At 42.1% G+C, this 16,544-nt stretch overlaps 1 protein-coding gene across 2 annotated transcripts in view; it reads left to right on the top strand.

Moving 5' to 3' along the window:
- Positions 1–14,970, top strand: part of LOC146829353 (protein EOLA1-like) — a 31,825-nt gene extending 16,855 nt beyond the window's left edge. For both annotated transcript variants that reach the window (XM_085608005.1, XM_085608006.1), the window contains exons 2-3: positions 3,562–3,845; positions 14,354–14,970. In XM_085608005.1, coding sequence (XP_085464131.1) covers positions 3,562–3,845; positions 14,354–14,565 — 496 coding nt within the window. In that variant the 3' untranslated portion in view covers positions 14,566–14,970. The remainder of the gene's footprint in view (positions 1–3,561; positions 3,846–14,353) is intronic.
- Positions 14,971–16,544: the final 1,574 nt, after the last annotated feature.

The raw sequence follows: 16,544 nt of genomic DNA, 5'->3' as shown, positions 1-16,544 counted from the left end.
CCCTTCGAGACCTTATACATGAGAAGTAGGCGCTAGGCAACTGCACATAGCAGAACATGGAACGTGGAAAAATGTCTATTCTTCGTAGCCATATTTTCTGATATAGTTCATTGTAAATTATCTGTTTTCATAAGGTACTAATGGTCGAACATCTTTAGACTGCTTGTTTCCTTTTGATCCCCTATGTGGTAATAAAACGTCTCAAGTGACATGAAAATCATACCAGTATTGCGACTACGTTTGTCTGTCTGAGAGGCAGTGCTGTGCAACTGTGAATTTTTATCCTCCTGTTTTGGTGTATGGAGTCTCAACTGCTTTTACTTAGAATATAAAAGACGCCTTAATTTTTTTGTTTCTTGAGCAATTGTTACTTTAAATTTTGAAAGAAACTTAAAATAACAAGTTTGTTAACGTGTATTCAAACTTGGGGTTAGGTATACATAGAGCCCTATAAGAATTAACCTATCTACAATGCATAGGTTAGCAATCGCCGCAAAGTGAAGATGCAGAGCAGCCAGGTGAGGGATGGAATCAGTGGCTACTGGTGATCTTTGAAACGGGTCCGGTGTAGTGACTAGTGACTGAAATGAATTTTCAGCAAGCAAAGTAGCTTGGGGAGGTTATCTATCCCCCAAGAAAATGTTCACAAAATGTGCTTTGCTAAAAAACGATCGGTTATGCACTTTTTTTTAACAGTTTCTCTTAAAATGATTAAAAGGCAATCTGTGAAGTAGACAATTGAGAAACTGCACCTTCAAACTGCCTGCCTTCTACCATATTATTTATTTAAACTTCTACATTTCATATTTCTTTTTTCCGATAGCAAGTCAAAACTCCGTCATATATTCTGACAAAGCACCTACATTGAATAGGTAGGGTTGAAAAATATAATATGGCAATGTTGTGTTCGTAGGTAGAATTATGCAGCTAACCAGACTTCATATGCTTGTATAGCAGTACTGTCTCATAGGGGATGGAAACCTTACAGGTTCAAGCAGTGATAGTATTTTTTTTGTCCTAAAATACCATCTACCTAAGAATATCCTCTACGCAGAGGAAGCCGCTGACTTCGAGATCCTGCACTGGACTTCAGTGCATAGCCTAGCCCCTTCCACACAAAACGGTTTGTTTTCTGGTACTACAGCTGTAGGGATACCAACCAGACCACAGTGTATAATCGCGGCACCCGCACTTCAATGTTAAAAGTAAAGCGCCGGTGCCGCGATTATAGCTAAAGTAAAGGAATAGAAAAAAAGATCTATTTCTTTACTTTTGCTATAATCGCGGCACCTACGCTTTACTTTTAACATTGAAGCGCGGGTGCTGCGATTATAGCAAAAGTAAAGAAATAGAAAAAAATCTATTTATTTACTTTTGCTATAATCGCAACGCGAGTGGTGCGCGCGCGCGACGGGAAAAAGTGCTGTGCACGCCGCGTGCGCTTGTGCACGTAATAGCAAGATGGTGGCCGGCAAGGTAGCACTTTTAAAGCAGCTACTAAATGTCTCGCCAGAGAAGCGCATGCGCTGGCTCAGGCGAGACCTAAAAACCTGATAGAGATATAGAGCTCAACCAGCCATTGCCTTCCCCTCTATTTCCGATAGCCACCCCCAAACCCTTCTCTCACTGAATCACCAAGACGGATAAATGTCAGTACTATCCTGGAAGTCGGGCCTCACTGGCCACATAGAGCTACTCTTCCCTTCCTCCCTCTTTCTCGCCTCTCTTTCCTTCCAGCTGCTCTTCTTTCTTTTTCTATAATTATCCACAAATGTTGTTGTGGTTGTTTATACTGGTTTAAAGTGCCAGACGTTCCAGGTTGGCACAGCCACTCATCCCCAGCGACGGTTCCTCCACCCCCCGTCGCACTGTGCTGGAAGTTTAGAAGCTTACTACGCTTGTTTACTGTATGCATGTTCTCTGAAAACCTAATAAAAAGATTTCAGAGAAAAAAGGGTTTTGTCCCTTTTGTTTTTGACACAGAAAAAGGGAGAAAGAGATAGACAAACCGAGAAATGGAAAAATAAGTGGAAAAGAGAAAGAATGATAGATAAAAGACATGAGAAAGAAAGGAGGGGAAATAAGCAAAGAAAAATGGAAAAAGAGAGACAAAGGAAAGTGGAAAAAGAAAGGAACAAAATAAAGAAATGAAATAAGAAAAAAGTACGAAGAAAATATAAACAATAGTGAAAGGAATGAGCGAACAGAGAGGAGGAAGGCAACATGGAAAAGCAAGAAGTAGAAAAACGAAGAAATAGGAAAGAAGAAAGAACAAGACAGAACAAAAAAGAAAGAAAGCAAGAGAAGGAAAGGGTGAAAAAGAAGAGAGAAAATAGATTGAAAGTGGAAAAAAATAAACCGGAGGGGAGACATGGAGAAGTGGAGAGCAAAGGAAGAAAAAAAGGAAAAAGTACAATAAGTAAATACAACAAGGAAGAGAGAAAGACAGGAAGAAAAAAGACGAAGACTGAAAGAAGATAAGACAGAGAAAGAAGTAAAGAGAAAGGAAAAGAAATGGAGAAATACAAAAGGGGGTTGATAGAATGAAACAATAATAGATAGCAATACAGAGAGAAAGAAGGTGAGAAAAAGTAGAAGAATTACAGAGAAAAATGGAACGAAGAGAAAACAAGTAAAATGAAAGAGTTGAAGAAAATAAAAAAAACTGAAAGTAGAAATCATTGGAGGAAAAAGAATATTAGAGGAAAAAAGGTGAAAAAGTAGAGAAAAGCAGAGATAGCAAGAAAAAGAATGCAAGACAAAGGAGGGAAAGAATTAAAGTGGAGAAAGAAGGATAGAAAGCAGAAGGGTTTGGAAAGAAACCGAGTACGAGAGAAAGACAAGAAACTAAGGAAAAAGACTGAAGAAAGGAGAGATAAAAATGAGAAAAGAAGTAAAGAAAGAAACAATTCTTTGGAAGAGGATAGGCTGCAGCGTTTAACACTGTCAGCATCCAAGTCGTCCTAGAAACAGGCAGGTTGGACGCTGTATTTTTCTTCGTCCAGTTGACAGTTATGTGCAAACAAGTCCGAGTCAGCCTGCAGCCAGTAGCTCATGATCCTGCCAGTTGGAGACGCCTTGTATATATGATCTACATGTCTAAAGCACAAGGTGCTTTACTCAGAACAGTGCTGTGTGGGGGAATGCCACATGAAACAAGATTGTAACCCAGACATTATGACATTGAGACTTGAAAGCTTGTAATTGGGACAGTACTAGATGGCGGAGTTTTTTCAAAAAACAATTACGCATTTACTTTTACAAACTAGACCTGCAAAATTTGGTTGATAAATTAAGTTGCCAAGACTCGAACAGTTTTTGGTAATGTATCGACCAAGAAGTTAAAAATCAGCTCCCCGGGTTCCACGGACAGGAACTTGATTCACTACATCTCTAAAAGTCGTCGTAGAAGACACAGCTATGCCTTTGCATTTTTCAAACAATTGCTTTGTGGGTTTTTTTTTACTGCTAAAGAAACAATTTTTCACCTAATTACAATTAAACGTGAATTGTATTCGACCGCGTGATGTTTAACATGCTTATTTATATCTTTCAAATCAGGAGACGGAGAGAACTGAGTGACATCAGAGGCATGAAATTTGGCTGCCTCTCCTTCCGGCAACCGTATGCTGGATTGGTTTTGAATGGAGTCAAAACACTGGAGACTCGCTGGCGACCTGTCCTGGCCGATTACTCGACCTGCACAATTGCTATTCACATCGCCTACAAAGACTGGGAGGATTGTGCTTGGAAAGATATTCTTCTAACTAAACTTGGAATGCCACCGGCTGAAATTGACAATTTGTTATACTCTGGAGAGAGATTTGGCAGAGGAGTTATCGCTGGTAAGTGGTGGTAATTTTATGAGTATCATTTTTGTCATTTAGACCATAAGGTCTGTCACGTACTCCTAGTAATGGGGATCTCAAATTGCAATTGCATGCATTGTGAAAGGTTGAATATGTATTCATAGAATTTCCTGAAACAAATTCGAAATTTATGACTGTTCTCTGTTCAGGGTCCGGATTTCTTTTAATTTTCATTCACCTCTTCTTATTTTCCGTACACCCCAGCTGTTTTTGGGTATACTGAAAATAAGCCTTCACCTTATCAATGGGAACCATACTGTTGTCCCTTCGTGTTGAAAAGATTCCCCAGAGTAGCAAGTGACTGAATGTGTGGAAGGCTCAACAGAGTGTACATTCTATAAATGTACTGTCATGCCCCAATAAGGCAATAAACATGATTTCGAGCACAAGGAGATAATGAACAGAGCGCTGAAACTTTTAAGACCATGTCTAGAATTGTGATGATTCAGCCATTAGAAGCATTTAAGAAGATATATGTGCATAATATTTATATTTGAAATTTTTATGAAATGACCCATAGTTAGTACTTACGAATACTTTTTCTATGTTCACCAATGAGGACATGCACTGTCACTTTAAAAACGGGGGTTTATGCTAAGCGCAGTCATGTGATCAAGGCCGCTTGAACGGCCGAAACGCGTCAAAGCACCAAATACTAACTGGAATAAAATTATATTTGCACTATTGATGGTTTGCACTCGTCATTTCTGAGCGAAGCAGAGGGAAGGTGTCACGAGATCGAGTGATATATATATATATATATCTAAAGGTAGCCTGTCTGCATTCTTCAAGCCTGTCTTTGAACTTGTTCTATGATTATTTTCTATTCCCCTGTTTAGTCTTGCCCTACGATTATTTAATTTGCATTAATGTAGGGTAGCGTGGATAAATAGCAATACCAAAGAGTTATCACTTTCAGTGAAAGGGCAGATCTTATGTTACACTAAATCTAAACACGAAACAGCTTCAGAATCTACACGAGTCCTCAAATGTAAGCATGCAAACCTTTTTTTTTAATTGCTTTGTTTCGTATAGCTACTATTGCAGTCAGTTAACAGGCATGCATGCCTTCTGTGTGTGTATAAAAAAAAAAGTATTATTCGAAAGGCTTTTACTAATCCTGCTGCCTTCAATATTTGTCTGTGACCCTTTGAAAGCTTTTACATTGTATGATCTTGACAAACTAGTCTTAATGAAAGATTTTAATATTTGTTGTTTTAAATCGTATGTACCTCTATAACTGCTTTTAAGCCTAGTCTAGATATTTAACTGACAGACAAACTGGCCCACTGAAAGATATCACAATCAACAGTATTTTCATTGTAAATTATAGCAAGGACTTTAAACTTAACTCCCTTGGGCTTGCATAGTCAACTTTAGAATTGTTGGTTGTGTGGATTGACTAGAGGTACTATAAGTGCCATAGCAACTGCTTATCTTTTTATTTACTGGAGTCTCCTGAAATGTTTCCTAAAAGACTAATTTACAGTGAGTATAAGTAATTATACACTGAAACGTTTCCAGACCTCTAATAGTTGTGGGATTGTTCAGAACTGGCTTGACATAATTGTTGACCTTAGATTTAAATGGCACTAAAAGCATCCAGAGCTATTGAGAGAATGTTGTGGCCCATCTTAAACTCAGGTCCTCCAAAACAGAAGTGCGCCCTTGTGGATCATGGCAAAATGATGTCCTTACATCTGCATTGCCTCTTTAGATGAGCCTGCCAGCAACCACATTGATGGATGTGAATAACCTTCGTATAATCATGGGTTCAAACCTATCCCTCCAAGCTCAAGTTAACAAAGTGACCATAAGTGCTTTCTATACAGTGAGGATATTATAACATATCTTCCCTTACTTAGACCTTTTCCAAAGGAAACGGGCATCAAGAGCTCCGGTGCTGTCATGTCATATTTTGATTATCGCAATGGGAGCCACATGGGTCTTTCTAGACATCTAATCTCTCAAACCACAAAGAATACAGAATGCTACAGTCCGATAAGTCCAAAAGGTGAGCAGAAAGGACCAGGCTGTGTGCTGGTTACTGTTAGATCTGGGGGTCTCTAGTTGGCAGGGTAGGTACCACTGTCAAAGTAGGGACCCTTGCTTCTAGTCAGGGAAAGGGGGATACACTGTTAAGATAACCCCTGCTCACCCTCTAGGTAGCTTGGCCTGAGCAGTCTAGGCTATCAAAGGCAATGTGTAAAGTATTTGTACCAACACTCACAGTAACACAGTGAAAACACCACAGATTTACTCTACACCAGTTTTAGAAAAATAAGGTATCTTTACTAAAAACTTCACAAGACCAAATACTACAGAAAAACCAACATACAATTAAAAAGGTTACTTTAAAGATAGTTCAAGCGTTTGTAGAAAGTACTCCAGGATGTAAAAATCAGTGTCCTGCACAATGCGACTCTCAATGCACAAAATGCGACACTCTTGTGCCCAACAGTACCTGTAGTTGCGCTAAGGTTCCCAAAAGCTATAACAATGAAGATGGCAAAGGCGATGCGATACTCCTGAGACCTTGGGGAGGCTTTGCAGCAGCCCTGCTTCACGCAGCAGAGGTGGATGCGCCGGCTCCGATCTGTAGGGGGAGGATGCGATGACTTTGGCTTTCGTTGCGTAGGTTTCTTAGGGGGAAGCTTCACGCACAGGTACAATGTGACGCTCTTCGATGGGGCGCGATGCGCAGCGCGGCGTTGACATCTGGCGCAGCAACCCTCGATGCGCCACGGGACGGAACTCTGCGTCGACGCACGCAGCGACTGGATACTTTCACGCACTGGTGCGGCCCGCAAACTGGTTATGCGACGACCTTCGCAGTGTCAGAAATCATCACGCACCGGGACGATGCTCGACGCACTCGGCGATGCGGGGACTCCGGGTGCTGCGATGACGCCGCAATGAAATCCTTCTCGCACTCTCGATCTTGCGACTCACAACCGGATGATGCGACCCTCAAACGGCTGATGCGATGGGTACCAGTTACTCTTGTTCACTCTTTCTGCTTTCCAGCTCCCAAACACAGCAAAACGACCTCCTGAGGCCCCAAGACTAGGCAAGCACTCCAAGGCAGGTCAGAACTCCCTCAGCAGAGTTCCAGGGGAGCTGGTGGTGAAGTCCTTTTGTTCCTGGGACTTCTTAACAGGGAGCCAGCTCTCCTCAGGCCCTTGGAGATCATAATTTAAAGAAGGGGACACAGCAGAGTCCTTCCCCTCTCCTTGGCAGCAAAGCAAAACAGCAAGCAGGCAGTCTTCTCCTCTTCAGTTCCTTCCAGCTTTCTCCTTGGCAGAGGTTCCTTCTTAGTTCCACAGTGATCTGAAATGTAGGTGTCTGGGGTCCTCTTCTTATACCCCTCCAAGTCTTTGTCTCTCTTTGTTTCAGTGGGGGGATTCCCCTGCTCAAACCGGTTCCTGGGTGTGCTCTGCCCTGGAGCACCTGGTTCCTTTCAGAGTGCGGGCAGGGTCGTTGGACGCTCAGCAGGAGGTGGAGCCTTCTTTGTGCTGGCAGAGGCAGAGTCCTCAGCCTGGCCAGCAGGGGGTGGAGCCGCAATTGTGCTGGCAGAGGCAGCCCTACTCAAACCCAGGGGCTACTCCTCCCACCCATCTAGAGCAGATCTCCCTATTCACCCTGCTACTGACTCGTCCAGACTCCTGGAGCCACCTAGCCCATCACATGACACCAGTCAGCCAATCTGCACACAGGCACACAGGAAGGTTAAACAGGAGAATAGCTACTTTCTAAAAAGTGCTATTCTCACACAGTGAATTTAAAAAGATGTATAATTAAATTCTGAACACAAAGATACCAAACTTGGATTTTCTATCTTGCCTTTAGGGGAAGATAGGCATGTAGACAGCCTCCCCCATTCTGTTCTATGGGCAAGAAAGCCTCTCAGCAGTGAAAAACGACAATGGCTGTAATTCACTACCAGGGCATGTTACACACCTCAGTACATGCCCTACCTTTGAGATACACTGCACCCAGCCCAGGGGGGTACCTAGGGCCACCATAGGGATGCCTTACATGTACAGAAAGGGAAGGATAAGGCCTGGTCAGTGGTTGCACTGGCCAGGTCGACATGGCAGTCCTGGACTGCACATAGGCACTGCAAGCAGGTCTAAGACATCATTTTAGCGCTACTCCTGGGGGTGGCCCAATCAGTGCTGCAACCCACTAGTAGCATTTGTACTACCAGCCCTGGCACTCTCAGTGCACTTTACTAGGGCCTTGCAGGTAGAACAAATATGCCAAACATGTATAGCCAATAACATCACAATTTCCCTAGGGAGCACTTGCACTTTGACACTGATCAGCATTGGTGCCCAAAGCATCTATACCAGTAAAAACGACATCCAGCATAGCATCAAAAATACAGGAGGTAGAGGCAAAAAGTCAGGGGTAACCACGCCAAAAGATGCCAGGTCTAACAGTTACCATTTGCAAGAAGCATCTCCTTTATAGCCAGCTCTATTGCCCACCACTCGATGTCCATTTCATCACCAGTCTTCTTACAATCACCACTCAATTAGTCCAGTGCTTAATTTGAAAGAAAAAAAAATGTGCCAGGGCTCTCGTCGGGAGGCCACCACACATCGCAGCTGTACTTGCACAGCTACTAACCATTACACTGCTACAAGTTTGACAACTCAGACTGTTCAAGGCTGCCAAAGCTTTAAGAATGGCTTGGTTGGCAGCAGGGCACAAGTCCTAAAAAAAGAAGTGGGGGGACGCTGATGTCACGACAGGAAGTGACGTCACGAAAGATGGCTTGCACCATCAGACTCCTTGCCTCCCCTCGCTCACCCCGTACCCCGACTCGAGCCCTGGTTGGCAGGTATTAGTTGTTTTTAATGTATATTGCCATTACAATCAACTGTTTCTCTGCTCATTTTTAAATTGTGCAAACAGTGCCACTGTGTGGCAGCTGTCATACATGCAGGGGTTCAGGCAGTTAAGTGCCGGTGCCAGACTCAACTTAAGCACTGGTACAGTCATAAGATACAAAATGGTACTACTACTGATCATTGCCCCTTTTGACAAACGTAAATTGGTTTGAGATGTTTCTTTCTACATGACCTGCATCACACTCTAGAACAGAATAATAATACTTATCAGATGCAAAGTAGAATTCAGACTTTGCTGCACCCAAAATCAGGACCTAATAGACTCTCAGACTACAAGTCATATTGGTTTGTGTGCACAACCTGTAAAACTATCTCCTGCATTCTTTTTCTCACAACAATTCATACATAAAAGTCTGCTACATGACGCTGTGACCAGTTTGGAGCACAAGTCCAAGCCACACTCATGATTTCAAAATACCTTACCCGTAGGTCACACCTCAGCCAACACTCTATTAGGAGTGTGCAACTAGCAAAGTAGCTACTTGATTGCCCTAAAAAGAACTTTATGGCCTCACACAGTGTATCGAAGGTCTATACAAATGCTCCAATGCACACAGTATAATACGTCCGGACTGATAATTTGTTGGTCAGTTAGTCCTGTCTAATGTAATAGGGATTGATTTGGTACACCTACGTGGTCTAATCATTGCCTGTGGTCTTTATAAAGAAGGAGCTCCATGGTACCCTCCCTGATAAATGTTTGAGGCAAAAAAGCCCTGTTAGAAATAACATTATGGGCCAGAGAAGAAAATAAAATGAAAGAAACATTTATTAAGCGCATAGCTACCCGAGGGCATCCCAGCGCTGACAGAGGCACAACAATAGACACCACAACCACATTAAGAGAAAAGCCAAGTTTTTAGAAGTTTACGGAAGGCCAAATGATTAGATTCACTGCGTATTTGGAGTGGAAGGGATGTCCCCCGCTTCTTGCTCTTTTGATTCTAGGGACTAATGCAAGATGGAGGTCGTCCGAACGCAGCTATCTATTCGTGCGAGAATGCAGAAAAATGGAACAATTAGTAGACGGTCCCTTCGCTGCTAGTGTCTTGTGAACGATACACACAGCCTTAAATTTTACTCTCTCCTGAATAGGAAGCCAATGGAGGGACTTCAGAGCTGGTTTCGCAGATTGGCGGTTTGGAATCCCAAAGAGCATCCGTGCTGCACAATTGTGCACCATCTGGAGCTTCGAGATGGTGGCACAAGGAGCTCCTAAAAAGGGACCATTCCCATAGTCCAGCCGAGGGAGAATGAGAGCCTGGACCATAAGCCTTCTTGCAAGGAAAGGTAGAAGCGGAAGAACTTTCCGGAGCATCCTAAGGATCTCCATGGAGGAGGAACTACATCGTAGAAATGGAGGCGTTAATCAGCTCCAGTAAAATAAGAGAATTAGTTCAGGACGCCCAATTCAAAATAATAGAAGGAGCTGAGTCTCTAGCGAACCACACTTTACGAGTGCCGAGATAGTTTCGAACGACTTCGGGTCCATCAAAGGAATTTCTTCCAAGCGATGCTCCCTGCTGTGAGGATTAGTATCCAGCATTAGCGAATAACCGTGGCCATCCGCAAAAGGAAAAGAAGTAGTGGAGGTTGTGTTGAGGGTTTGCCCAGAGATTATTCTGGTCAGATAGTGTTCAACTAACTCCTTGAGGTTAGGTCTTCTGTCGTCTCTGTTCCTCAAGGATAGTGAAAGACCCGGCTTGCAGTCATCAGTCTCCTTAATCATACTGTATTAATGATTAAACATAGGGCAAAGCTGCTAAAATTATTAGAAACACATCTGAAATTTCAATCAGTACATGTAAATCTGATTTTAATGATCTCATTCAGTTCTACAGTTATCAGATGTTTAAATGTTTATAGAATGGGTGAAAGAATAAGCGCTTGATATCACCTCTAGAGTGAAGGGAGATACGCAGATGAACCGAGTGGAGGGAGACTCCCAGATGAATCAGAGAGAGAGAGAGAGAAGGAGAGAGGTCTGCTTCCCCAGCTTCAAGGGCTTTTTTGGCAAATAAGGGAGAGGGCATGCAATGTTATCTTTTTCAGTTCACACCCCCTTGGTCCACTGTATGTCAATACTCTTTGTGAGGCCTCTGCCTCTTCTCAAACTAGGTAAAAATTCTGGTTGCCTGACCAGAGGTAGGTTCCACCGATTAACTTCCAATCCTGCAAAAGAAGCATTTACGATTCATAATTTGAAACATATGCCTGGGATTTCAGCTGGAAGAAGTCATTCGAATGTTTTAAGTATATGTTGGAGCCTTGGTCTGCAAATGGGGCCTGCATTCTACTATGGAGTTAGACCTATGAGCCAAACACTGCTCACAGGAACAGTGGAAACACACTGCCAACTGTAAGTTTGCCGACAAGTACTGTGAGGATGTTGGGAATACAGCTATCCAGAAGAACAAAATAAAAATATGTTAATTAAATCACAATTTCCAGTCAAATTGTTCAATCTGTGCAGGTCTCCAATGAAGACATGGGGATATTTTCCCATCATCTGCTGAATCCACTTCATACTGTGCCTGCTAATAGATACCTTCCTGCAACTTTCCCTCGTTCAGAACATTTTCACCATAGCATTGACTTGTTCACCATGCCTTCAAATCATATGTATTAAAGCTTGACATTGACTCACTGGGCGCTACCTGCTTCAACAACATGTTGGACTGATTTGACCTCCCATAAGGTTTCACAGTCAGAAGGTAAAATCCTTCACCAGCCTAAACCCATAATGAATCTAAACTTGTTAATGGTAAGAGACCTAAGCAAAATTGTATTTAAAAAGTTGTTTGTTAGAGGGGAATTCATCTGATCCAGGTATAACTCTCTCCTCACCAACTGGTTATAACTAATATATGATGGGCCTTGAGAGAAAGTACACATAGTTTATACATAATCTATGAACGTTGTCTCCCAAAGATTGCTTTTGATGGTTGCAATACTTTCTTGGTTCATACCACTTGTATCCGCCCAAAAATCTGTTGTCCCAGCAAGCAATAAGGTTGTTTATATGTGTGTATAGATGCTTTATGGCACCTTCGGTCATAAAAGATCGTCCAAAGTCTGATGATAAAGGGAGATCTTAGGATTTGGCCGGGTTCGTACCCAGTTTTGCCCAAAGCAAAAGGTGCTTAAAAGACCCTCTATTCAAAATGTTCCTCACACCCATCTGCATGTCCTCTACAAGCATTGGAGGTGATGGAGAAGATTGCTGATCCGCTTGACGAAAACATTTGGGGTAGCAGCAGAAAACTCTGATTTGAACTGCCCCGTAACTCAGCACCATACTTACCCCGTCTTTGCTCTTAAAAATTACAAAGGGGCAGATACCGGTCACTTCGGTATTCAACAAAATCTGGCTACTTTTTAGAACTTGAGCAGAGGCAATGAAATAATTTGAATGATTTCTTGGATACCTAATTCCGTCCTTCAATAATAATTTTACATTTCTTGACATTTGTGTAATGGTTTTTATTTTCACGATCTAAATCAAATACAAGTTACTTGTAAACCTGCATTAGTTGGTAACACACTGTACACTGATCCCTGTCTGAAGGTTAGTTTTATTATCTGCAATTGTTTTCAATGCTTTTTATAGAACGAAACGGGAGTAACTACAAACAAATAGGGAAGATTATAGTGAAGTTGGTGGATAGAAATGATGTGAACGCCAAGGCCAAATAACAATCTCATTATCAGAATTCTGCTGTGCATCAATTATAGACGGTCTTTGGACCTTTCACTGGTAGGCTTGGGTGTTTGGAACTTTGGTAGAGTAGGTGAGGGTAATGTATTGCCCAACAGTTTACAAGCCCTTAGCTGGTGAGGCTTTCCCCTCCCCTACTTCTCACAGCGCTGAGCCTTTTTATGTTGTTTGCGGCACGGCATCCTTAACCCCTTCCATGCTGCGCAAATTCCGCCGCTGTGCTGACGGTTTCTTGCGCGGGCGTGGTCATGACGGAACGGTTCCGTCATGAGCACAGCTCAACCGTGGCTCATGACGGAACCGTTCCGTCATGAGCACCGAAGGGGTTAAGCCTTCATACCTTTGTATTCACAAAATGTATCCCAGACCATCCATACGTTCCATTTTACTACATGTTGGTTATTCTAAAGGTGCCCGATGTTTGTTAACTCCCCTGAAGGGAACTAAGAAAATAATCAAAATATAGCAACACTTTTTGGGGGGCAGGCTGGGGGGGAAATGGGGAAAAAAGTGCTGTGAGAGGAAACGGATTTATTTGTTTTTAAAATGGCATCAACAAAAGGTTTGCTGCTCTAAGATTCCTATCTTCCCAGCTTTCAGGAACAAGCAGAGTCATAAAATAAATACCACTGCTTTTGCTTTTTGCTAAGTGGAAGTTGATGTTTCCTATTGTATGTGCTACTTACCTTCTTTCTGGTTTGTGGTGACAACAGGTGAGAAACACAAGGGTTGACACAGGAAGCTAAACAGTTCTGATAATTTGACAACATTTTGAATTGAATAAGGGGTTGTTTGTGTAGGTCGATCCTAGTATTATGAGTTTCTACAGGAAGCAAATACGACCAGGAAATCAGCAAAAATGTTTTGTTTAAGGCTTCAGCTTAATAAATGACTTGGACATTGAAAATCATTTCTGTTCCCTTGTGTCCCACTGCTGTTTTAGTGGGGTTTTCACTATGGTGAATTGCTTATTTGCAGAACGAGTTAAGGACCCCTGACTGGCAGCACTAAAGACTTGATGTACCGTTGCAAATCAGCCAGTGTTTTTTGCGCACCAACTTCTTGGTGAACCCATCTTCATGTTGGGCAGTGACTGATCAACTAATTAGTACTGGCACAAACGGACAATTCTGAAATAGTCACAAAATCTCCATACTCGTTAATTACTGCTGTGTGGGAGTCGGACTCGTTTTGCAATCCCTTGCGAATGGCTGTAAATGCAAGGAAAGACGCCTGCAATTCCTACTGTGGCCCTCCATCCCTATATTCGCTTTGACTGAATACCAACCTTTTGTTTTAATCGCCCCCTGCCGTTTTAAAGGAGCAAGGGCCGTTAGCACAAATGAATCTTTCCATTCAGAGAATGGCATTGGAGGCTATTCAGAAAGCCAACACTGCCCCTCTTGGACAGATATCACTTTGGAAATGCCTCGCGATCTCTTTTTGGGAGTCTGTAACAGATCGGCGGTTTGTGACTGCAGTTGATGCTTAGCAAGTTTCAAAGGAGTGGGACACTAATCACATTCTCCCTTTTTCTTTGCTATTCGTTGTTGTTCGCAGTCTGCAGATCAGAAGTTTTCCGAATCGCAACGACAATATAGTACATAACAACCTGCATTTTTGCTAAGCTGCTGGAAGGCCATTGATGGCAAATCTTAGGCTTTGTGACTATATGCTTGTTTTGTCCAGACGGCTAGGAAGTTTGAGAAAAAGGGCATAATTACGAAAGGATATGTTGAGTTTTGGTTGAATGAGATGGGGAAGTTATAATCTGCGTCGCAGCAAATGCTTAAGCACAGCCTATAACATTTTGCCTGATGTTTCGGTTATTTTATCCTTTTTAACAGGGCTGATTGACGTGGGAGACACGTGGCAGTGTCCTGATATTTTAAGTCCAGCAGAGTCTTGTGAACTTGAATGCAAAGCACTGCTGACCGGCCTAGAGCAAAAGTACTTGACTGAAGTATTTAATCCAAGATGGCTGCTGGAACCAGTTCCTGCCAAGGGGGCAAAAGATGTATGGCAAGTGAACATTCCTGATGAACTCATCCCATCATAGCGCTAGAATTGTTTATGCTGTTGATCTCAGACTAATGTATCAGTTTTAAACACATACATGTATTTGTAATTTAATTCAACATCAGTTGACAGCCTAATGCTCTAAAGTTCAAGAATGCCGTTTCTGTAAGTGGGCTTACAGTTTTGCAATCAAATAGGTTCCCATTTAAGCTAGAACAGTGTACCTTCTCAAATATATAAAAATAGCTACAAGAAGAATAGGAATTGAAAAGGCTTTTTCATAATTGTTATAATCACTCAGTCGCTCAGTGTTTTAATTGGTAATATGTAGTGGCAGCTTCTATTAGGATTGCCTTTATGCGCAGTTGATAACTATTAATTAGTTGTATTTGAATCAATGAACCTTTTTCTGAATATAAGTAATAAACTTGTCACAACGAAATAATTTATTTCATTTTGTGAGTTTTCTTAATCACGTTCCCAGCTTGCTTTGGGATTTTCCACATTGTAAAATAAGAATATTAGTATACAAAGATGCCTGTGATGCTGCCATACCTTCCCGAGATCTTCTTTCCTCCGCATGCACACTGCGTACATGCCTCCACGTCAGAGAGTGGTCATACAGAACCCATTGGTAAGAAGTAGTTCCAGGACCATGTTAAAAACAAGAATAGAAAATGCAATAGGACTCGCCTCTGATTAAGTTTAAGCCATTTGCTTTGCAAATGGTATTGTATTCTAGCTTTGCATTATTTAGTGTATATTTGTGATATGTGCATATATTTGCTCTCCCCTCGCCCCTTTCGTCTGCCTCATGCTATTGTAATACTCACTATACGAAATTAACACACATACTATTCTTCTATTTATTCCGAATGCAAAGCTAGAATACAATACCGTTAGCAATGCAAATGGCTTTAACCCCTTCGGTGCTCATGACGGAACGGTTCCGTCATGAGCCACGGTTGAGCTGTGCTCATGACGGAACCGTTCCGTCATGACCACGCCCGCGCAAGATTCCGTCAGCACAGCGGCGGAATCTGCGCAGCATGGAAGGGGTTAACTTAATCAAAGACGAGACCTATTGCATTTTCAATGCTGGTTGGTCTATACTGCTAATCCCCTCAATTTGTATAGTGCTTAATGAAGTAAGATGTTCTTGTCAAGGCTGGATGAAAGAGCTCCTTAGGGTCTGATTATGATCTAAGGAGTTATTTATCGCCCCTATTAAATAACGATACCATGGGGTACGCTATTTATCAGGTGTGATAAAAAACATCTGTTACAAGTTCTTGGGGAATAACATGCAGATTTTGGTATTCAACCCTCCCAAAAACACACAATACGGTAGATATTTTGTTTTCCTCTGTTAAATTTCAGATTTGACCTGCCGATATGTAACGAAGGTGGATTTGTTAAATACCTTTAAACTCCTATTTCTGATCCATTTGTAAACAGGAGTTTTTTTTTACGTATGGGTCGGTAAATCACGAGGATCTTGTAATCAGGCCCTTTGTGTCTACTATACAGATGATACTATAGTTTTAAATCTGACACCTATGGGTCTTCGGAAGTCATTAAGTGCATTCCAAAGTTACTGCTAAGAGAACCACCTAAAAGTTAACAGTGAAACGACAAAAGTAATGGTATTCAGAAAAAGGGAGAGTGCAATAAATCATAGAAACAGGGTGGAATAAAACAGAAATTTGTAAATAATTATAAAACTTGTTTGGTACATTTTACAAGCAATGTGTCCATGAATGTGCATGTCAACTGTACAGCTGCCTGTGCTAAAGCAGTGGGCGGGGCATTTGGAAACTAGTCCTGTCACAAACGCCAGACATGCTGCAGGCTGTCTGTGCACTTGCTTGTATTTTCTATCTCCATTCTGCCCTGCATGGCAACAGCTTGCGGGTCTCTGCAGTGCAGACCAGAGACCCCACTGCGCCACTAGTGCCTTCCTTGTTGTCTTCTGCTGGTTTGTCGAGCTAGAGTTGTCTGGAAACAAGCCTAAAAGAA

The sequence above is a fragment of the Triturus cristatus genome, chromosome 5_2 (genome assembly GCF_964204655.1).
Source record: "Triturus cristatus chromosome 5_2, aTriCri1.1, whole genome shotgun sequence".
Classification (NCBI taxonomy): domain Eukaryota; kingdom Metazoa; phylum Chordata; class Amphibia; order Caudata; family Salamandridae; genus Triturus; species Triturus cristatus.
The sequence above is the reverse complement of the archived record's forward strand: the minus strand, read 5'-3'. Positions and strand labels throughout refer to the sequence as shown.